This window comes from Microtus pennsylvanicus, chromosome 15 (genome assembly GCF_037038515.1).
Source record: "Microtus pennsylvanicus isolate mMicPen1 chromosome 15, mMicPen1.hap1, whole genome shotgun sequence".
NCBI lineage: Eukaryota > Metazoa > Chordata > Mammalia > Rodentia > Cricetidae > Microtus > Microtus pennsylvanicus.
Window position 1 is genome coordinate 11,734,343 of NC_134593.1, and position 24,574 is coordinate 11,758,916.

General features: G+C 39.7%; 1 protein-coding gene across 6 annotated transcripts in view; it reads left to right on the top strand.

Annotated features, from left to right (window-relative positions):
• The window catches only part of Txndc16 (thioredoxin domain containing 16), an 86,365-nt gene that overhangs the window by 47,726 nt on the left and 14,065 nt on the right, over nucleotides 1-24,574 (top strand). For all 6 annotated transcript variants that reach the window (XM_075950334.1, XM_075950331.1, XM_075950332.1 and 3 more), the window contains exons 11-19: nucleotides 337-487; nucleotides 4,907-5,073; nucleotides 5,771-5,831; nucleotides 8,775-8,898; nucleotides 11,459-11,602; nucleotides 12,141-12,200; nucleotides 22,008-22,176; nucleotides 22,476-22,612; nucleotides 23,271-23,355. In XM_075950334.1, the coding sequence (XP_075806449.1) occupies nucleotides 337-487; nucleotides 4,907-5,073; nucleotides 5,771-5,831; nucleotides 8,775-8,898; nucleotides 11,459-11,602; nucleotides 12,141-12,200; nucleotides 22,008-22,176; nucleotides 22,476-22,612; nucleotides 23,271-23,355 (1,098 nt within the window). The remainder of the gene's footprint in view (nucleotides 1-336; nucleotides 488-4,906; nucleotides 5,074-5,770; nucleotides 5,832-8,774; nucleotides 8,899-11,458; nucleotides 11,603-12,140; nucleotides 12,201-22,007; nucleotides 22,177-22,475; nucleotides 22,613-23,270; nucleotides 23,356-24,574) is intronic.

The window sequence follows — 24,574 nt, forward strand, 5'->3', positions numbered from 1 at the left end:
AACTTAGAAAATTTATATTACAAAACTTCATTTAGCATAGCTCTAGGAAGGCAGCTGTATTTAAAGATAATCTCATCTGTGAGTCTTTCATTGAAACCTCTAACCTACTCTGGTTGTTAATGTATAAAAGTTCAGTTAATTAAGGTTAATTTTCTGAAATATTTTCTCTCTTGTTTTGTCCAAGTTGATTTTATTTTTAAAGTTAATTCTTAGGTTTTTATTAAGACAGTAATTGAATGCATGAGAATTAAGAAATTTGTTAGTAGGTCCTTTTGGATTGTAAGAGGATCACGCATTGAATTTCCTTAAGTGTCTCTTCGTGGTGTTCAATTGCAGCTCTGAGGATATAGGGCGTGCACATCTTTACTTTTGCCATTGTGAGCTGGCCTTGGACTTGACCGAGCGCTGTAGAAGAACACTAATGGAACAGCCGTTGACCACACTGAATATTCACATATTTGTTAAGACAATGAAAGCACCTCTGTTGGTACGTGTTTCATTTTACTATTCATATTTTATCACATGAAATTTAGTAAGTTTTGATCCCCAGGTGTTTATATTCATGGCTATATATTTTAATCTCTTTTCTTTGGACACAGCATTTTCATTTCCCAGCTTTTAAGAGTAATTTCTTGCTAAATGTAGATTATAAACTGTTTTTAAAATAGTATTTTTATGTCTCGATTAGTTGCATCAAAATCCCTACAGATAACAGCAGTGGTCATGCTGTGTGGTGGTTGTAAGGAGTGCAGATGCGTGGTGAGCGTCCAGAGAACAGAGCAGTCACGCTTGAGACGAGCCCTCCTTTGTGAATGGCTTAGTCGTTCTTTAAAAAGTTGGTAGCTATTGCAGCCGTGGGCCTATTGTGTCTCTCTTTGCTTAGCAGTAGCCTTCAAGAATTCTAGAGCCACATTTAATGATGGTGATCAGCACTCTCTCTGAAACATTAAAGGCCTGTATTGAGTATATAGAAAAACCTTCAGTAGATGTTCTCACGTGATACATCTTAAAAAATGGTTCGTGTGTTTTACAAATAATCTGGAGAGCACCACAAAGTGTAAATTAAGAAATGCAGGTTGCCCCATGTCGTCCTTCAGACAGTGAATATCCAGTGATATCACTTTTATTATCGCTGCCCTTATGCAGATGGAGTGTGGGTGGGCAAACAAGTGTCATCGTGTAGTGAGAAGGGATGTCTTTAAATCTCACGTGGATTTAACACAAGAACAAGCTGAGAAGCATCTAAAGGGATTGTTCTTCTTAGGAATGTTTCACCGTTATAAAGTGCTCTTTAGGAAATACTGTCTCAAGTGTAGAGTTATAAAAACTAATAAAGAGTAAGTTTTTAAAATGCTGATATTTTCATTTTAGGTAGAAGGAGGTATTTGCCTTTTCTTTGAAAGATGGGAAAATTAACTTCATATATTTATTTTCAAGTATGTTCCTGGGCCTTTCGAATTTTTGTTAATATTTTTCTTTTCTCACCGTTAAAACATATATATAAATATGTATTTCTAGTCTACTCTGTAGTCAAAATTCCAACCTTTTCAGAAGCCAGGCTTCACATTTAATGGACTAGAGCTAGCCAACTACACTTTCCCTGGCTTAATCCTTAAACTCTTTATTTAAATCACTTCCTTCAGTTGGATCTTTGTTGTGAAGACGTTTCTGGTTTGTTTTTTGTTGTTGCTGAGATCAGGTCTCATTGTGTAGCTAGATTTGAACTTGCTGTGTAGCCCAGGCTGGCATCCAACTCATGATCATCGTACCTCACTTTCCACATGTACGGTATAAGAAAAAAAATTAAAAGGAAGTAAGTAATAGATCTCTTTCTTTGACAAAGAATGGCAGCTATATCTTACATCCATAGGATTTGTTTTGGTGTCCCATTTGAGGAACAGGTGAAGAACCCCCCAGAGTTCTTCACCATTTCTCTCCAGCCATGTTTTCTTATCTTCAGTCGGGTACTAAGAATTCTCTGAATTTTGGGCCAGCAAGATGGTGTCAGGCACCAAGCCTCATGACTTAGTTCAACCCTGGGACCCCGTACACATGCACAAAGTAAAAGTGCAACTAAATGAGAACTCCGGGTTTTTGTTGACCTACCAGTAGGGGGCAGAATAACGCTAAACAATAAAAGTGTTGCTTTTTTTCTTGATTGTCTATCTTGGAGTTGTACCCTTTTTCTAGTTTCTACTCCATGAATTTTCTTTTGCTGTTTTTAAAAACTGTATTTAGGTAGACACTCAGGGAGGAGATTCTGATTTTATTTCATTTTATGACAGGAATTATACAATACTAAATTTGAAATGGAAAAAAAACCCCAATTTTGAAGACTACATAGTGAGTTGGGAATAGATTCAGTGTAGCTGCACCTGAAAGTATGACACACATAAAGTCAAGGGTAGCGTTGTATTCTCTCTGGAACCGTGGAGTACAGCTGGCTCTGCTCGGCAAAAGGAATAGTAAATCGCTGGGCTGCAGGTGTGTGTGTGTGTGTGTGTGTGTGTGTTTCTTTCAAAACTCTCACAGTGTGATGCATAGGCATCTCATTTTTTTAGTTTAAATCCTTTTGCTCCCCCTGGACTGCTAAGGAACTGTGTGGCTTCTGAATCTTGGTTAGGGACGAGAGGCCCAATGCCTGGCAGCGTGAAGCCAGGAGAGGGCTGAGTGCAGAACTGAAGGGAGTGGGGATTAGAGCTAGAATGGGAAACCAGGCTTGGCCCAGTGTTTCTGGAAGTGTTCTCAAAAGCCAAGCAGATCAGTCTGGCAGCCTTCTTGTGGAGGAGGACAATCTAAGAGCAGGGAGCTCAGGGGATTCCTGGGATGGGCGAGGGCTGATGTCTTAACCTTTTGGGATAAGGAGATGTTAGAGATCTGATCTGATTTGGTCACCTCTAACTTAAGATTTGGCCTTATTAGTATTCAAGGTTGTTTTTTTGTTTTTAATGAATGTCCTTGAGGCTATAAAACAAAACAAAATCAAAGCCTTTTTATAGGAAACAGCCTGTAGGCCAAAATTGAGTGTGACAGGAATATGCTTTTTGGCGGCATGGCAAGAGGTAGGGAGCCACTGGGGTTACTACAGATTCTATAACCCGTGAGACACAAAATTAGTTGATCTGAAGGACTCATTTGTAGTTTGTTCTTAAACTTTAGCCCCAGTCATGGTCATTTTTTTAGAAATTAATTAATTAATTGAGATAAGGTCTTATAGTATGTAGCCCTATAGTATGACTGCCTAGAACTCACTCTGTAGATCAGGATGGCCTGAAACACAGAGAAATCTGCCCACAACATGAGAAACTGTTAACACAGAATTAGGAAGGTTGAGAACCACTGTTCTACAGAGTTCTTCTGTATTAGTTACACATCAGTCACACCACATGCCTTTGAGGTATGGTACATTGGGTTTTGCATAGTAGCCTGGCCTCAGGCGTTTGAGAGCTGAATAACTTGGTGTGTTCGCATTATATTTTGAGCAAGCAAAAGTAGAAAGTAAGACTCAAACTTTTGTGTGGATAGTATATGTCATAGTTAGGGTTTCTATTGCTGTGAAGAGACACCATGACCATGGCTACTCTTAAAAAGGAAAACACTTAATTGGGGCTAACTTACAGTTTCAGAGGTTTAGTTCATTATTGTCATAGCAGCACATGGTAGTGTGCAGACAGACATGGTGCTGGAGAAGGAGCTCAGAGTTTTACATCTTGATCTGCAGGCGACAGGAAGTGAACTGAGTGTCATACTGTGTGTAGTGTGAGTATTGGAGACCTCAAAGCCTGTCTCCATAGTGATACACTTCCTTTAACAAGGCCACATGTGCTCCAGCAAAGCCGCACCTCCTAATAGTGCTACTCCTTTTGGAGGCCATTTTCTTTCAAACCACCATAGTATATGTCTAATCACTGCAATGTGATAGTATTTCACTTCCAACCCTATGAAAATTGATTCAGGTTGGTGCTTTTATATATGTTCATTTTTCTCTCTTTTTAAAGGTAGATGGAACATGGATTTGTAACTTAGACATAGAGCCTAACAATTGGGTGTGTTTATGTATGTTTTAGATGGAACCTGGCTGTGTGGATCAGGTTGACATAGGACTTTCTCAGTAGCCTAGGATGTTCTTAAGTGTTGGACAGTCCTTTAACTCCCAAGTTCCATGATTAAAGGCATGTTCCACCACACCTGGCCATCACTGTATCTAGATTTTTGTTCTTTAATCAACTTAAACTACAAATATTGACTGTAAATTTGCATATGTTTTCAATCTCAAACGGATTGAGATTCTACCAGATACAAAGTTACCTCAGACCTATTTCGTTTTGCTTTTTGTTTGTTTGTTTGTTTGTTTTGGAGACAAAGTCTCTGTAGCCCTGGCTCCTCTGGAACTCACTCTATAGACCAGGCTGGCTTTGAACTCACAGAGATTCACCTGCCTTTGCCTCTGCCTCTAGAGTTTGGGATTAAAGGCATGTGCTACCACTGCTGGACTCCAACGACATTTTGGAAAAGTAAAATAATTTGGTAAAAATGGTAAAAGTAGATATATATGCTTATAGTGTAATTTTTCCTGAATAGTATTTTATTTTAATTTTTGTTTATATATTGAGATCTAAGACAGGTAAATTAAACTTTTGTTTACTTCATTTCCTAGGGACTAATTTGGTAGTAGACAGTTTCATTTACATTTTTAAATTTTTTAAAATGTATTTTTAAATACATTTTTGTGGTGTGTGTGTGTGTGTGTGTGTGTGTGTGTGTGTGTGTATGTTGGAGGGGTATGCATGCACACTAGTGTACCGTGGTTGCATTTGAAAGAGGATAGTTTGTGAAAGTCAGTTCTGTCACCATATTGAATTAATGCCATATAGTGAGGATGTTTTGCCTTTTTTTAAAAATGGAGATGGAAGTAGCTGAAGATCCTCGGCAAGTTTCAACCATTCATCTACAACTAGGATTGCCGCTGGTTTTTATTATCAGCCGACAAGCTACATACGAAGCTGATCGAAGAACTGCGGAGTGGGTAGCATGGCGTCTTCTGGGGAAAGCCGGAGTTTTGCTCTTGTCAAGGTATCGCACATTGAGTGTTAATGATGCCTTCAATGTAGTTTTCCTTATTTTTAATATTGCAAGCTAATCACAAAAATCCCTTTAAACCTAGCAGATTCTGTTATAGTCAGGACTACTCCTGAGCTGAAGACTATACACTAGCTTGATTAGAATTAAAAAGAAGACTAGAAAATCCAGCTGGTATTTATACATGAAATTTCTCAGTCTCACTAAAATGTAATCATCTATTCACAATCGTTTTTAGAATCAGAACATACAGTTCTGTTTTAGATTGACATCCTAGGTGGTTTCTGCTGTGGGTTATGCTCTTGTATACTGTAAAGATTTGTCACTCATATTAGTTTAATAAAATGCTGATTGGCCAGTAGCCAGACAGGAAGTATAGGTGAGGAGACCAGACTAGAAGAATTCTGGGAAGAGGAAAGGAAGAGGGTCAGTAAGATGCAGCCAGATGCAGAGGAAGCAAGATGAGAATGCCTCACTGATGAAAGGTACCAAACCATGTGGCTAAACATAGATAAGAATTATGGGTTAATTTAAGTTGTAAGAGGTAGTTAATAATAAACCTGAGCTAATAGCTCAAACAGTTTATAATTAATATAAGCTGTGTATTTCTTTGGGACTGAATGACTATGGGACTTCTGTTTAGGTGTTTCTTCAGATTAGTTAATAAGAAATTTATTTTAATTTTTAAAAGAGATTCCATGGATATGAACATTCCTCAGTATGCTAATGTGGCCTTCAGAAGAGCAGAGAAGGTTAGTCACTTTATACACTGGTCTATAATGCTACCTCTTTTAACTAAAGTAATCCATGTGGACTAAAGTAATACATGTTTATTATTAAAAAGATCTTTAAATTATCATTCTTTAAATGAATAATTGCTGTTTTTATTTTCTAATGTGTCAGTCTCTTTTCTCATGTTCACACACACACACACATATAACTTTTTCTAAAAGCATATCTGACCTTTACCTAAAATTATATTTAGTTATTTTATCTTATGTAATATTTTAAATTGTTTTGACTATCACTGATTCCTTCTTCTAGCGATATTTATGGAAGCAAAATTGCAAAATTTGCCAAAAGAAATGAGATTCAGACTGGCCCTTAACTTGGAGTCTCTGTCTCATCCTCCTGTGTGCTGTGCCTGCTAGAGTTACTGGTGTACTGTAGTGTGGAGCTGTGGGCCCCTTCCTGCTGCCCGGCTCCTGCATGGCTAGCTTTACCCAAAATAATTACACAGAAACTGTATTTTTTGAAACACTGTTTGGCCCATTAGTTCCAGCCTCTTATTGGCTAATTCTCACATCTTGTTTTAACCCATATTTAATAATCTGTGTAGCACCATGAGGTGTTGCTTACCAGGAAAGATCTTAACCTGCATCCGTCTTGTCCAACAAGGGTGGGAAGGGAGGACACAAAAGGTTGTCTTCTGACCTCCATGCCTGTGATATGCCACCCCACAGCCTCATTCACAGGCATGGGCCTTGTCTCAGTTAGCGTTGCTAATACTGTTATGTAACACTGTGACCAAAAACAGCTTGGGGAGGAAAGAGTTTATTTGGCTTACACTTTCACATCAGTTCATCATTGAAGGAAGTCAGGACAGGAACTCAAAACAGGTTAGGAACTTGGAAACAGGAGATGATACAGAAGCTTGAGGGGTGTGATGTGGGAGTGTCATATATCAATCTTTTGATTTCATTGGTTAAGTAATAAACAAACTGCTTGGGCTCATAGCTTAGAACATAGGTGGGTGGAGTAAACAGAATAGACTGCTGGGAGGAAGAGGAAGTGAGCTCAGACTGACAGCTATGCTCTCTGGAGCAGAGACGCCATGCTGCCCGCTCCCGGGCAGACACACGCGATGAAGCTCCGACCCAGGATGGACGTAGGCTAGAATCTCCTTGGTAAGCCACCTCGTGGGCTACACTAGAAATGGGTTAGTCCAGGTGCGAGAGTTAGCTGAGAAGAGGCTAGATAGAAATGGGCCAAGCGGTGTTTCAAAGAATACAGTTTCTGTGTAATTATTTCGGGTAAAGCTAGCCTTGCAGGCGGCCGGGTGCCAGGGACGCAGCCCACCGCTCCTATCACTACAACTTGTTCCTCATGGCTTGCTCATACTGCTCGCTTGCTCTCTCTTTCTCATATATATATATATATATATATATATATATATATATATATATGCACACAAACACACAGTTTTGTTGTTTTGTTTTTCTGAGGCAGCATTTCTCTGTATAACTGCCTTAACTGTTCTGAAATTCACTCTGTAGACCAGGCTGGCCTCAAACTCACAGAGATCCTCTGGTCTCTGCCTTGGGAGTACTGGGATTAAAGGCGTGCACCACCACTGCTAGGCTCAGCCTGCTTTCTTATAGAACCCAGGACCATCAGCCCTGGGGTGCCACCACCCACAATGCGCTGGGTCCTCCTCCACCAATCACTAATTAGGAAAATGCCCTATAGCCTTGCCTGCTTAAAGTTTGATCTTCTGGAGGCATTTTCTCAATTGAAGTTCCCTGCTCTTAGATGACACTGTAGTTTATGTGAAGTTAGTGTAAAACTACCCAGCACTAACGTCATTCGCACAGATGAGCATGTGCATGTGTACACACCCTTCATACACAAAAGAAATAGAGGGGCAAGAGAGCCCATTTGTGAAGAGGGCTTGCTGCTTTTGCACAGGACTGAAGTTCTGTTTTCAGCACCCACAGCCACTTGTATTCCAACTTCAGGGACTCTGATGCTTTGGTTCAACCACTATGGCACCTGCACTCATGTGGCACATACCTGCGCGCGTGCACACACACATACAGACACACACACACACACACACACACACACACACACACACACACAATTTAAGGATAAATCTTTAAAACTATCTAAAATAAAACTACCATATGATCCAGCTATATCACTCTTGGACATCTAACTGAAGGATTCTTAGGTCAACAGACCACAGGGATATTGTTCTTATTACTTTACTCACTATTCACCATAAATGGAAAATGGGATCAGCCTAATGTCCATCAGCAGATGAATGGATAAACAGTATAGTCCATCTGCACAATAGAATTTTTTAAAAATATTTATTTATTTATTATGTATACAATATTCTGTCTGTGTGTATGCCTGCAGGCAAGAAGATGGCATCAAACCTCATTACAGATGGTTGTGAGCCACCATGTGGTTGCTGGGAATTGAACTCAGGACCTTTAGAAGAATAGGCAATGCTCTTAACCGCTGAGCCATCTCTCCAGCCCCACAATAGAATTTTTGCAGCAGTGAAAGAATGAAATCATGATAGTTTCGGGAAAGTGATAGGAATACTAGAAATCATTATGTTAAGTGAAATAAAACAGACTTGAAGGATAAATACTGCATGTTTATATGCATGTGCAGAACCTAGGTGAGTGTGTGTGTGCATGTGCATGTGTGTGTGTGAAGATTCAGGAAACTGGAAAGGAGACCATGAGAGAGGAGGAGGGAAAAGGGAACAACCACACATGACAAAAGCAGCAGGGGTACTGTTTAGCAGGAGTCAGTAGACCAGCAAAGAGGGTGCAGGAAGATTGGGGAGGTCAGTAGGGGCAAGAGACAAGCACAGAATATATTGACACATTTGAAAATGTCATAATGGCACCTGCCACTTTGTATGCTAACTTGAAAAATTAAATAACATTTTTTAGGAAGTGCCTGTGGAATTTCTGTCGCTAAATGATGCTGATTTAATAGTTTCTCATGTGAAAAATAATATGCACATTGAAGAAATCCAGGAAGATGAAGACGGAGATGAGGAGGGCCCAGATCTGGGTAAGATCTGCAAGACCATCCTTCCTGCTCTCCCCTCCCCTAGTGCAGCAGTGGAATGCCAGGTAGATGAGCAGCTTTACTGTGTGATCTCCTTCAGGATCTGTGAGGGAATCTGGGGAGGGAGACTTGGAGTCACTGGTGACCAGTGAGCAGATGAAAGGGGCGTTCTTTTGCACGTTAGTCCACACCTACACTGCTTACACCAGGCTTCCAGCTTCCCACATCTTTGCCTTTGTCTCCCACAGTCAGTTCTCACCCATGGTGTGCTTCATTTTTATTGTTCATCCTAGGAAATGAGATTGTAATTAACATTGTGTTTGCAGTTGTAAATACGTCTGGTTGTCAGCAGTATCAGTAATAGATTTCAGTAATATTTTGCTATTTATTTATCAGTCTCTTTTGACTTTTATTCTCATGGCTGACTTGCCTTTCTTTGATTAACAATCAAGTCCTTTGAGAGAACTAACCTCACCTTTGATTTATAAAGAATCTGTTTCCACAATTATGTGACTTGCCAGTGTCACAATAGCCCAGAACTTAAGCATCTGACACAAGGCTTATTGCTATTGTTATCATTCCTATTATTTTTTTGTGACATTAATCCTAGTCTGTAATTGCTTATTTACATTTTTCTGTGCTGAACTACAGACCACTGAATCAGGGCTCACGTCTTGTTTCTGTGTCCCACTAATGAGTATTTGAATGCTCTGTGTATATCTAATCATCACAGAATCTCCACAGTGCTCCCCTTGAGGTGTTCCTATTCTGATCGGCATCACTTGCTTGCTGGTTTGAGCTGAGCCCTGGTTCTCTTCTGGTGTGTAGAATGTCTGTTTTCTCCCCAGATTTACTTTAAATCATTTGTCCTGAGTTCTGCTCTCTTTGGTGTGGGACAATTGTCTGTATTCTGTCAATTATATTTTAAATAAATGTTGATTGGTCAGTAGCCAGGCAGGAAGTATAGGCAGGACAACCAGACAGAAAGTAGAGGCGGGTCAATGAGAACAGGAGAATTCTGGGAAGAGGACAGCTTGGCCCACAGTCCTAGCCCAGCCACAGAAGAAGCAAGATGTGACTATCCCACCAAATAAGGTACTGAGCCACGTGGCTAACACACATAAGAATAATGGGCTAATATATGTTATAAGAGTTAATAAGAAGCCTGAGCTGATGGGCCAATCAGTTTATAACTAATGTAAACCTCTTTGTGATTTCTTTGGAACTTAACGACTGTGGAAACCGGGCAGAACAGAAACCTCAGTCAACACCTCTTGCTTCCTGCTCTATTCCACTTGTCAGGGTTAGGGCACCTGGTCCTGTCTAGGTTTAGTGGGATTCCTCTCCTCAGTGGCAATTGCTTCTTTTAAGAGTTCCTTGTGGAAGTCATGTGCCCTCTTGCCTCCTTCTGTCTGCTCCAGATTGCCTCCTATGGAGCTGCTTTCCTTAGGATCTGCTGTCTTGCCCCTAGAGGTTGTTGTTGTTGTTTTGGGTGTGGGAAAGGCAGGTGAACTTTTTTCCATTTTACCCTCCTACTGTATGTAATCTACATTGGCCTTTGGTATTGCATAGCGCTGTGCCTACACACATAGTGTCCTCTCTAGTTTGAATCATCCCATTGACAGTGAAGTAGAAAAGGGTTTTAGGAAAGAATTAGTCACAGTGCAGTTTAAGAGACAAGTACCTCCCAAAGGAAGTGGCCAAAGTGTGAATTAAAATGGACAGCACACAGAAAAGGAAAAAAAAAGTCTAAGTCGCATATGGTACACAAGAACTCTTAATAGTTTTGTTATTGAGAGTGTAACTTTTTGGTGCCATGGGAGGAAGGCAGCTCTTAAAGGAAATCAGTGTACATTTAGGCTTTTAGGGTTTTCTAACCCAAAATTTTTGGCTCACTTTTCTGCCTACAGTTCAAACCGTTTAGTCTGGAGTCTATTTTGTCTGCAGCCTTCACAGTTCCATTGCGCTAGTCCTCTCCTCTCGGTGCCCGAGTGTGACAAGCACTTCTGTATCTCACAGCTTTCATGTCATTGCTCACTTGTAAAGCACTCTTCTTATTCCTTATCTGGTAGACTTTTACCTATAAACTGGTCAGAATTTGTGATTATATCTTTATTCGTCAATGAGTTTATTACCCTGCACGTCCATCGGTAGAAGTGCCGTGTGGTCGAGGGTAGGTCTTTGAGCCATTTGTCCTACTTTATCACCATGCTTGGCACGCTGTAGGCTACAAATAAGTAAAAAGGAAAATGCGGTAGACTCCTTTAGAATTCCAAATTAATAGTGGTTAAAAACAAAATTGTCATGTTCCCATTGTTTGTAGAATAAAATTAAATGAATGCTCCAGGAATTGACCAGTTTTGTGATTTCTGGGTCAAAGCATCCCAGAGTCATTAAGCTATAACCAGGCAACCGAGAACTTTCCTAAACATCATCATACTGTTTAGACAACATAGATTCAGAAATTTGTATAAAGTACACTTTTCCTACGAGAACTCTTGGCATTTTGAATATTTAATTATGTAATATATATGTAAATTAACCTCTCTTTAAATCATTTTAGCTATTCAAGATGATGAAGTGGCGGAGACTGTTTACAGAGATAGGAAGAGACAGTTACCTTTGGAGCTGACAGTGGAGTTAACACAGGAAACATTTAACTCGACAGTCATGACTTCGGACAGCATAGTGCTCTTCTATGCTACTTGTAAGTATGCTCTTTGAAAGGGCATATTACATATGAGGACCCTTAGTAGATGGGTTTTACGTTTGCTTTCTACATATTATACATTGTAAAATGGCATAGTTTTCATGTCTCAGGTAGAGTGCACACATTGAAGCATTTACTTTTGATTCTGAGGAGTAAAACTGATCTCTTTTTCTAGATATATAATTTACAAAATGAAGGTTAATGATTAAGCTAGAAATTCACCTAGTTACTTTTGACAGCTAGAATGATTGAATGTAACTATTTTAAAATATCAACATTTTTTAGTAGTATAGAAAATGTCTTATCTTTAAGAACTAGCTATTTCTCTGTATACATGAAAATGAGTTGCATTTGAAATCTGTATAAGAGATTGAGTAATATTGAGTATTCTGTAGTATGATTATTTGTTACTTGGAAATGCTAGTTTTGATAATTTTCCTAAATCTCTACACGTGTTTATGTGTGTGATGTAAGGATGGGTGCTCCCTAGATAAGCATGTCCTAATGTGTGTTGAATGTTCTGATTTTATTGTAGGGCATGCAGTGTCCATGGCATTTCTGCAGTCCTACATTGATGTGGCAATTAAATTGAAAGGTATTATCCTGTGATATGCATGCTTATTTTTTGATCCGAATGTGAAACTTTTTATAAAACTGTCTTAAAGATACAAACCCAAGCAAACCACACATAAGACTTTAGATTGTGGCTCTGACTTGAAGAGTGAATCAGGAGGGACAGTGGTGGCACCTCCACCAATTCTTCCGTCATTCAGGGGTGCTGAACTGTCCTGGGATTTTTGTTTTCACTGTGAAGTTGAAAATTGTCATTTCAAGGTCTGTAAAGAACTGTGTTGGAATCTGTAGATTGCTTCTGGTATTTTAATCATTTTTAACTGTAAACCCATGAGCACGGGAGATCTTTCTATCTTCTGATTTCTTCTTTGATTTCTTTCTTCAATGTTTCAAAGATTTTAATCACACAAGTCTTTTATTTGCTTGGCTAGAGTTCCCTGAAGATTTATATTATTTGAGGCTACTGTAAAGGATGTTGTTTTCCTGATTTCTTTCTGAGTCCCTTTGTCATTTGTATATAGGAAGCCTACTGATGTTTTGTGAGTTAATTTTGTTTTCTTCTACTTTGCTGAACGTGTTTATCGGCTGTAGCAGCTTCCTGGTAGAGTTTTTAGGATCACGTATATATACTATGATATTGTCTACAAATAAAGTTATCTTGCTTTTCCCCTTCCTGTTTGTATCCATCCCTTTGATCTCCTTTAGTTGTCTTACTGCTCTAGCTAAGATTTAATTGCATTGCATAGGTATGAAAAAAATGGACAACTTTGTCTTGTTCCTGATTTTAGTGGAAACACTTTGAGTTTTTTTTATTTTTATTTAAGTTGATAGGCTTGGTGTAAGTTGCCTTCATTATGTTGAGGTATATCCCTATGTTCTTAATCTCCCCAGGACTTTTATCATGAAGGGGTGTTGAATTTTGTCAAAGGCCTTTTCTGTATCTAATGCGATGTTTATATGGTGGCTTAATTTAGAAATTTACATAGTTGACCCATCCCTTCATCTCTGGGATGAAGCTTACTTAATCATAGTGGATAGTCTTTTTGATGTGTTCTTGGACTTGATTTGCAAATACTTTATTGAGAATTTTTGTAGCTAAGGTATTAGAATGACTGTAGCCCCTTCAAAAGAATTGGAGAGTGTTCCTTCTGTTTCTATTTTGTGTTATAACTCGAGGAGTATTGGCATTAACTCTCCTTCAAAACTCACAGAATTCAGTGCTAATATTGCCTGGTCCTGGACTTACTTACTTACTTTTTTTTTTGGTTGAGACTTTTAATTACTACTTCTATTTCAATAGGGGTATAGGTCTCTTTAAATTCCTTATCTAGTCTTGATTTTATTTTGTTAAGTGTTATGTATTGAAAAAGTTACCCATTTCTTTTAGATTTTTCAAATTTGATGGAGTATGGGTTTTTAAAGTATGTCCTTATGATTCTCAGGATTTCCTCGTTGTTGTTATGGCCTCTTTTTTCTTTTTTTGTCTCTAATTTTCTTAATTTGTATCTTCTCTTCCTGCCTTTTAGTTAACTTGACTAAGGGATTTTCAATTTTATTTTCTCAAAGAAACAATTCTTTATTGATTCTTTGTAATTTTGTTGTTGTTGTTTCTATTTTATTGACTTCAGTCCTGAGTTTGATTATTTCTTGCTGTCTACTCCTTTTGGGTGTGATTTCTTCTTTTTGTTCTAGAGCTCTCAATTGTTCTGTTCCTTTCACCTGTGCTGCTGCTTCTTCCTCTGTTCCTGTTATTTATAGATTTGGCCTTTTCATAGTGTCTCAGATTTCCTGGATGTTTTGTAGCTGGAGTTTTTTTTTAAAAATTACTCTTTTCTTTGACCAAGGTGTCTTTTCTTCTCTAGTGTGTCCAGTGCTTGAGACTCTCTTCTATCTCTTGTAGTCTGTTGGTGAGGCTTTACCTCTAAGGCCCCTTTTCAAGTTTCTACACTTTATTTCTGGATTTTTCTTTAGTTTGTGTTTTCTTTATTGATTCCTTTTCCACTTGCAAGTCTTGTTCTTTGTTTCCTTCCACTGTTCATTTGTGTTTTCATAGATTTCTTCAATTGATTTATTAAGTTTCTCTTTAAGGACTTGTAATATATTCATAAAGGCTAGATTGAGTTCCTTGTCTTCTGTTTCAACTATAGTGCTTTTTCAGGGCCTGCTGTGGTAGAGTTGCTGGACTCTACTGGTGACATTTGTCTTGACTATTATTATGGCGTTTTTTGCTGATGCGTAGGCATCTGGGTTTGGAATATTTATAATTTTATAAAATATATATAAGACCTGATATTAGGTCTTATCTTTGTTGGGATGATTTTCTGTTCCTCGGTTTTTGTTGCCCTCTCTGGTTCTTAGGAAAATGTTGATGGCTGTAGGCGATGCCTACAGTTGCCTGGTAGAATATGCTTCTGAGATCCTGCCAGGTGTGGCTACTGGGTGTTCCAGATAGAATGTGGTTTTTTGGTATTGAGAGCTGACACTTAGGCATGGAGATGATCTTGACTGGGGTGGGGTGGGGGGTTGGGAGGGTGGGGAGTGGGAATGCAGGGTGTTCCACCAGTGTATGCTTAGTGTCCTGGAATTGGTAGCAGAGTGAGGAGAGGCCACAGCAAGTAGTCTAACAAGCTAGGGATCAGAGTAGGGGATTAGATTTGGAGGAGAGAAGGGAAAGTGAAGACCTGAAAATTGCTTACCTACTTCCCTAGCCAGCACGGGGTGGGGGGTGGGGGTCCCAAGGAATTCCGGGGGTGTTGTTGGCCGAGAAAAAGGATGGGGTAGTGAAGATGGCTGTAGAAGATCTATCTGTGTGATTCTCTAGAGATGGGTCAGAGAAGAAGTGAAGGCTGTAGTGGATGATCTGCCACAGAACTATAGATGAGGCAGGGGGATTGATTGGATCTAGAACAGAGATCATAGGATGAAGATTCCCTGGCCTTTGTGGTTGGTGGGTTGCAGGGAATTAGTTTTCTTGCTTTCTTTTGCTGTGATAAAACATCATGACCAAAAGCAACTTAGGGGCAAGAGGGTTTATTTCTCCTTACTCAGGTAGGAACTTGGAGGTAGGACTGGATTAGAGACTATGGAGAAATGCTGCTTCTTGGCTTGCTCTGCTTGGTTTTCTCAGCCTGCTTTTATATACAACCCAGCATTATCTGCCCAGGTTGATACAACCCACAGTGAACTGTGCCCTCCTACAGAAATCAGTAATTAAGAGACTTGCCTACAGGCCAGTTAGAAGGCATTTTCTCAATTATGATACCGCTTAGATATGCCTAGGTTCTTGTCAAGTAGATAAAACCAACCAGCACAATAGTATCAATGACAACAGCATTTTGCATCTGTGTTGACCTCTATACAGATTAAATATTCCAGATCTGAAAAACTGAGGAACAGAAGTATTTTGGATTTATTTAATTTGTAAGTAAATTTAATAATTTCATTTGGCAGTAAATTAAATTTAATAATGTAATTTATTTTAATTTTATATATAAATTATATGAGATATCTTTGGGATGAGGCCAAAATCTAAACATGAAATTTATACATCCTGTAAACATAGTGTCAAGGTAATTGTAGCCAGTATTTTTCTGATAATGGTCTAGAATTTTCTGCTTGTGGTGTTACATGAACACCCAACAACTTTCAGACTTTGGAGCATTTTACACCTCAGATTTTAAAGTTGTATCAGGGATCTCTAGAGAAAGAGAACCAGTAGAGTCCAGTAGCTACCCAGTGCACAAAGCTGGAGGCCTCTGCAGTTCCAGTGGTGCTGAAAGCCTGAAGGATTCCTGCACAGCCGCCTGTCTTCAGTCTCTATTGGAAGCTTAGAGAAGATAGCTCTGACCTCAGCAAAAGAACACATCTGCAATAAAGGCAGCAGCAACTGAGTAGGTGATCTTCCCACAGGTGATCTACTCACCAGGGAGAGAGGAAGGCAGTGAAGCAAAAAAGCAAAGACTTCCGCTCAGGACATCCTTTATCTGGCTGCCAAGTAAGGTGTTACTTAGATTTAGGTTGTTTTTATGTAACCTGATCAAGGAAACCCTTTTCAGGTGTGCCCAGTAGTTTACCTCTCAGTTAATTCCAGATCAGTTGACAACCAAGAATAACTGTCATAAGTCCTTTCAACCCGACACTCAATCATATCTCCGTACATCATGTTGAATTTCCAGGTGAAAACAGTAACAAGTCATAATTCTGTCTGTTGTAATGTGACTGTCCACTTACAACCACCAATACAGTTTCCCCTGAAAGCAGGTTAAAAAAAAAAAAGATCCCTGAAGGAATGCCTAGTGTTTTAGTGTCCCATAACTTTGATACTGTAGATTTGTAACATGTAATTACTGATACTACCTTAATCACCATTATAATGCATGATGCAGAAATAGAGGAAAGAAAGCACAGATATTTGCTTAATGTGTGTGTATATATGCACAAGCATATTCTTAACAAAATACGACCAGTGTTCATAACAGTCCTTGTTTCTGTAACTGGTCACCATGGCCTTAGCGGGTGTTTGTAACTTCTTTCTTCTATTCATTCTGTATTTCCTCCACCTAAGCAAGTACCGCCTCAGATCTTTGTTCTTTACCTAGAGGTGTGAAACACACCTTTATTCCTGAAACCTCTGGGCCATTTCTCATCCTGTCTGGATTGGGCTGTAGCTTCTCATTGATCTTAATCATAGGATATGATGACACCAAGAGATACCCAGGACCTGGTGTACTCCAGATATACTCTTCCTTATCTCCATTGTGGAAAAGCAGTCTAATTCCTTGAGATAGTCTAGGTCAATCACTTCTCATAATACAGTAATTTCTTTCTTAGTCTGCTGACTCAAGGTAATGAGGGTCCTGAGGGGCCACAGGGAAGTCTTGACTTCTGTATCTATGGAATGTTAGTTATGCCTCCTGACAGAAGCAGCTCTCTATCTGGAACCAGAACTTCTAGGCCAGGAGAGCAAAGTCACAGGAACAGGGAGCAAAGCGTTTCTAGTGGGCTGCTAGAAGTGATGGTGAGTGGCTCCATTCTCACTCCTCCCTGTGATTCCTGGACACCTGAACACCGGCTGTAAGATAAATAGTGCAGTATATTGGCTGCTGATTCAGAGTACCTATAACTTTCTGGAGAACTCTGCTGCAGCCCTCCAGGCTAGTGCCACCTAGTAGACACCATAACTGTGCCTTTAAAAGGCACATTATGTCAAGTTACTTCAGAATGATGGGAGACATGGTGAGACCAGAGAATTCTGTGTGTGTGAGCTCACTGCTGTACTTCTTTTTACTGCAAAGTGAGTTCCCTGGTTCAAAGTAGTGCTGCGTGGACTATCATGGTGGATAAGGCCTTCTATCAGTCCATGGATGGACTATCATGATGGTGGATAAAGCCTTCTATCAGTCCACAGATGGATTATCATGATGATGGTGGATAAGGCCTTCTATCAGTCCACAGATGGACTATCATGATGGTGGATAAGGCCTTCTATCAGTCCACGGATGGACTATCATGATGGTGGATAAGGCCTTCTATCAGTCCACAGATGGACTATCATGATGGTGGATAAGGCCTTCTGTCAGTCCACAGATGGACTATCATGGTGGATAAGGCCTTCTATCAGTCCATGGATGGACTATCATGATGGTGGATAAAGCCTTCTATCAGTCCATTGATGGATTATCATGATGGTGGATAAGGGCTTCTATCAGTCCACAGATGGACTATCATGATGGTGGATAAGGGCTTCTGTCAGTCCACGGATAGAATATCATGATGGTGGATAAGGCCTTCTATCAGTCCATGGATGGACTATCATGATGGTGGATAAAGCCTTCTATCAGTCCATTGATGGATTATCATGATGGTGGATAAGGGCTTCTATCAGTCCACAGATGGACTATCATGATGGTGGATAAGGGCTTCTATCAGTCCACGGATGGACTATCATGATGGTGGATAAGGGCTTCTGTCAGTCCACGGATAGAATATCATGATGGTGGATAAGGCCTTTTATCAGTCCACGGATGGACTATCATGATGGTGGATAAGGGCTTCTGTCAGTCCACGGATAGAATATCATGATGGTGGATAAGGCCTTCTATCAGTCCACAGATGGACTATCATGATGGTGGATAAGGGCTTCTGTCAGTCCACGGATAGAATATCATGATGGTGGATAAGGCCTTCTATCAGTCCACGGATGGATTATCATGATGGTGGATAAGGGCTTCTATCAGTCCATGGATGGACTATCATGATGGTGGATAAGGGCTTCTGTCAGTCCACGGATAGAATATCATGATGGTGGATAAGGCCTTCTATCAGTCCACGGATGGATTATCATGATGGTGGATAAGGGCTTCTGTCAGTCCACGGATGGACTATCATGATGGTGGATAAGGGCTTCTGTCAGTCCACGGATGGACTATCATGATGGTGGATAAGGGCTTCTGTCAGTCCACGGATGGACTATCATGATGGTGGATAAGGCTTCTGTCAGTCCACTGATGGATTATTATGATGGTGGATAAGGGCTTCTGTCAGTCCACGGATAGAATATCATGATGGTGGATAAGGCCTTCTATCAGTCCACGGATGGACTATCATGATGGTGGATAAGGGCTTCTGTCAGTCCATGGATGGAATATCATGATGGTGAATAAGGCCTTCTATCCGTGAGAAGCGTTACATACAGGAAGGGCAAATCTATAGCCAAAATATGTTTGGTTAAGAGTAATATGCTACTCTTTCCATAATGGTCCAGTGTAGTCATTCTGCCACCAGGTTGCTACCTAGTCACCTGGGGGGATGCTGCCATATATATGCGGCCTCAGTGCTCTTTACTATTGGTAGATCTAGCATTCAGCAGCAGCTGTAGCCAGGTCAGCTTTGGGGAGTAGAAGTCCATGTTGTTGAGCTCATGCATAAGCTTCACGTCTACAACTATGGGTCCACTGGGATAGCCAGAGAAAGAGGCTGCCTCTCCAGAGTATAGGTCATCCTATCAACTTGATTATTGAACACTTCACCTTTTGATGAGCATTTATATGGGGCACCAAACTGTCTTTGCATCCTTTGCCAATTTGGTGAGCTCTGTCCATATACCTTTTCCCCAAATGTCTTTCTTACCAATTTTCAATCATACTCCTTCCAAGTCCCCAACCGTCCAGGCAGACCATTGACTACAGCCCGTGAATCCGTATGTAACCACATATTTGACCATCCTAATTCCAAGCATGTGCATTACCAACATAACTCAACTTGTACCGTAAATTTTTAAGTTATAAAGATGTTGTAGTACTTTGGACATTAATTCTATATTTTGTCTTTGATGTTGGCCTCTTGAGAAAAAGCCCCCTTTTTAAGTCCAAGATTATGAGTATTTTTTTCTCATCCACAAGGTGGCAGCAAATGTCAGATTTTCTTTTTCTTTTATTTTTTTGTACCTATAGTCACTATGTATATCCCCCTTTCAGGTTAGAAATTCTATTTGAAGTTAATGTATTAGTGAAATTTATGGATCTAGTACCCTAGGCATATTAGACTGTTGACTGAAATATCCACTTTCTTTGAACTAATTCCTTCGGTATCAGGAATCCTATAACTTTAAATAACACATATCAGTGCTCCTTTTTATTTAAAAGAAAAATCAGCTTTGGGTTTTGAGAGAAGAGTTTAGGAGAGACTGATGCTGAGAACATCAGTCGCAGTGGAAAAGAAGGATGCAGTAGTATTCACTGGGCTCCACACTTAGGAGGCAGTTATGATGCTGTGGATGAGCAGGCTTCACTGCACAGCAAGATTCAGGGGTAGAGATCTGCAGACAAACAGCTAGCAGGTCTGCTTTTAGAAGGAAGAGCTTGCACCTTTGTTTATTAATTCATTTAATGTTTGGGTAGTATTGTACTTTGGTTTAACCATTTTTAATATACCTGTAAAAAATAACAGTCTACATCCCCACATTTTTATGGGATGTGTGCTCCCGAAGAACTGGGACTATAGTGGTGAATCTCACACCTTACGTTTTATTAAGCAGAGGCAACATAAAATCTGAAGTGATGTTATTACTTCTGGGAGCTAGACTCTTTTAAAGCATAAAGGTGGTCTCCATTATTCAAAACTTTTTATAGCCGTGATGTCTGCTCTTCCAGAAGACACAGGTTTGATTCCCAGCACCCACACGGCAGCTCACACCTGTCTGTAACTCCAATTCCAGGAGATCTGATGCCCTTTTTGGCCTCCATGGGCACCAGGCATGCACACTGTGCACAGGCATCCAGGCAAAAACATCACACTCACAAATAAATAAAATTTAAAAACCTTTTATTATAAAATACAAAACAGTATATTTCATAACTTGAGTCATAGAGTTTTGTTATACATGGGTGCCCTAAATTGATACAGATTTCTTAATTTAATTTATTGGCTCTTTTTTATTAGAATGAATTTATTTCTTTTTTCTTAGCTTAATTATGTGTTGCTTCTGTTAGTTGATTTTTTTTTTTTTTTTGGTTTTTCGAGACAGGGTTTCTCTGTGGTTTTGGAGCCTGTCCTGGAACTAGCTCTTGTAGACCAGGCTGGCCTCGAACTCCCAGAGATCCGCCTGCCTCTGCCTCCCGAGTGCTGGGATTAAAGGCGTGCACCACCACTGCCCGGCTTGTTAGTTAATTTTTTAAAGTCTATTTCCACCCAATGATCTGTATATTCCATAGAACTGTACATATTTCGTTGTTGAACAAGTAAGAATTATGCTTTATGTCTTATGCATTTTCCTAGGCCGAAAGGAGACTGTAGGCTTTAGATGGGGCTGGTAGCTGAGGCCCCAGACTGAAGCCTTGATGGTAAAGAGTACAGGCACAGTCCCTTCTGCCAAAGAGTTCTCTTCATTCACAGGGACAGACAGTAATCAGAAATGCAAATACTGAGCTACAAAACTTGATGAGGAGCTGAGTAATATCATTGCATGTAGCAGAGGGAGCTGGTGCAAGTGAGGCGCCAGGCATGGCGACCATGACATAGTATCATGTTGTCACATACCTACACTACAAAGCTTGGTGGGCTGGTAGCAAAACAGGGATGGGGGATGGGTGAGGAGGAGTTTGCTGGTCCCCTGAATAGATTTGAGTTTGAAAATGGTATCTCTAGGAATATTTTAGAGATACTGAATTTGGGAAATTAATTAGAAGCCTATTGTTATCCAGAAAAAAAGAAATTGCTGCCAATAAATATAAATAGAAAATAATTAGAAACATGTAAAATTGGAGCAGTTAAAATTGACAAGATACTGACTGGGTAGGCGTGGGACACTTAGGAACAAGGAGGGATAAAAGAAATTACTTCGTTTTTGTTTTCTTGGCTGCACAAGAGTGGCCCCTTCATCACTACACAGAATGGAAGCTACTTAGTTTCCTACTTTGGAGTTTCAGGATGTGTTTATTCACAGCGTGACAGAGACACCACTAAAGTTAGCTGGGTTTGGAACTTCAAGGAGAACTTGAGGCCAGAGGTACAAGTGTAGGCTGTATTGGATTGTTGGTCATTCCTGGGATTGTTGAAAAAGAGAGTGTAGAATCAAGAGGAAAAGCAGTTTAGACTCAGGCTCAAGAAGGTCCCAACCCCAGGAATAGAAAGCCTACTGACAGGTCCAAAGGGGAGGAGCTGTAGAGATAGGAAAAAGCCAGCAGGGGAAAGTCTTAGAGAGCTCAGGGGAAGAGAGTCCTGGAGTATTTCATGCTGGGTGCTTGAAATGAGTGGGATTAGAAGATAGGGAAACTAAGTGGTGAGCATTCTGCATTGGTGTTTCTAAAATGTGCGTTTTTCTTTAATCCAGGCACATCCACCATCCTTCTCACTAGGATAAACTGTGCAGATTGGTCTGATGTATGTACGAAGCAAAATGTCACTGCATTTCCTGCGGTAAAGTTGTATAAAGAAGGCGAGAGCCCAGTGTCTTATGCGGGCATGTTGGGAACTAAAGATCTCCTGAAGTTCATTCAGATGTGAGTATTCAGCTTCACTCGAAGAGGTCTAGGTTTGAGGTCTGCAGCTCAACTCCACTCTTTGCTGATACGCTTCTAATAGGTTCAAGAGGATACTAGACTGAGATCACAGGGTAGATACTGACAGTGAAACTTCCTGCATGGTCTATCACTTTCATCTAAAAAGACAGATTTAAAAAAAAAAGAATAATTTTGTCCAGTCGTCTGTGTAATGTACTATTTGTTATGTTCTATATGTTTTTTACAAACTGCAAAAAACTTTAAAAATTAATTTTGAATATAGTTATATATTTATCCAGAAACAGGATTTCCTGCCCAGTGAATATAGCATCCATTCAAGAAGCAGAAAAATACTTACATGGGGAGTTATATAAAGACCTGTTCAGTTTTACGAGTGTGTCAGTACTGGGGCTCTTTAGTCCAGCCATGATATCAGGTAAGTTCCCTTTTTTATTTTATTTCATGTTTGCTTCATGTGTGGTAAATACATGTGTACGTGAGTGTGTGTGTTTGCAATTTTAAGGTCCATCTCTCTCTCCAGATTATATGTAAAAAGACAGCTGTGTCCATTTTCCGTGCTTGAGCAGTACATTAAAAATACCAACTATTTACTTGGGCAGTCTATATGATTAGAGTGCTATACGTTTTTAAAATGTATTTTTATTTTATATGCATTGGTGTTTTGCCTGAGTGTGTGTTTGTGTGAGGGTGTCAAAAGTCCTGGAATTTGAATTGTGTTAAGTGTGAGATGCCAGCCATGTGGGTGCTGGGAATTGAAACCAGGTTCTTTGGGAGAGCAGTCAGTGCTTTTAACTGCTGAGCCATTTCTCTAGCCTCTGAGTGCTGTAAACCTTAAAAAGACATTTAGAGAGTTTTTTTTCTTTTTTAGAAAACCATGGTTCTATCATATCAATAGATATCTCTTTAGCAACAGTGTCACAAAACAGATTTGTTTTAGCTGTTACATATCTGCATTTAAGTATTAATCTTGGTAATTTAATGGTAATGAAGTTCTGCCATCTGTAAAGCCTGTGTTAGCTGCCTAGCACACATAATGTTAGTTTCACGAGCTTATCTTGACTGTGTCTGTGCAGCAAAAGAACATTTCAGGGAAGCGGGAAAGCAGCTGAGAGGCTCTGTCGTCACAGGAGTTTATTCTGAGGATGACGTTTGGATACTGTAAGTTTATTGCTCTTCTACTTCTGGGGCAGATGAAATGATGCAATAGAATGTGCCACTTCACAGTTCATATGGGGATTAAGAAGACTCTTAAGTTAATTTTCAGCCAATGTGCAAGGTGACAGGTGTCTGGAATTTCATTTACACTTAGCCTGGTCTCCCATCTTCCTGCCCCCTCTGCTTCCATCTGTACCCCAGTATTCTAAATTTTTAATTTTCTTCCAGGAAGATGTCTGGGAAGTGCATGCTGTTAAGTTCTCTAAAAACCCATTTGAAGTGCCTGTAAGAGTTATCTTGGACTCATACTTATTTTGAAGCATCCACAGAAGTGATTATACTTATTTTTGCTCCTATAAAAGTTTTCACTTTTGTGTCCTGATATTTGTGCTTTAAGTTGTCTTTGGAATCTTTATAGTGTTGAGAATTTTACTTTTTGATGATTGTTTTTATTTGCCACCAAAGAATATATAAAATTATATTAAAACTTCAGTTGTTCTACCAGTGGATGGGATTGCTGTGGGTTACCAAGATGCTTTATTGGAATATTGCTATAGAATGGAGGCCTGTATTGCACATGTGGACACTTGTATTAACACACATCATATTCATCTGGACAATTCATTTTTTGGTACAAGTGGACTTATTAAACATTAGTAGTTTGTGCTTTTGATTTTTCTGGCTACAGTGTTGCTAATTCTGATGTTGGAGCGCAAATGTTTCATTTTGAACACTTCTCAATAAGGGAACCTTAGATCATTTTGTGAAATTAGTCATTTTCTGTAGAAAGTATTACTGAACCAGGAAACAGGAGACCTATCTATCTGATAAACTATAGCCACCTAGTATTTTCTGCTGTTAATTTGCATCCAAGATATAAAGAACTGGGACAATGCCGTTTTCAGAGTGTGTGGTTTATAGCCAGCTAGCTCGTCAACTTGGTGTCCCCTCTGGGTGATCTGTAGTAGGGTCTTCGCCAACCTTTATGTTATTGTAGTGTCTATACTTTGTTCTCATACACACTTACTGGCAATGACACACAACACAATTTTCTCTTGATTTAGAGGATTTGGATTTTATCAGATTTAGTAGCAAAAGTGAGTTCTTCACACACTCTAGAGCACCTCAGGAGTTCATTGCCTGCTGATCTTTGCTCTCTGAACCCCATTCAGATCTAAGACAGGTGGCAGAGACTACTTCTAGAAGTGCTCAGACTATTAAA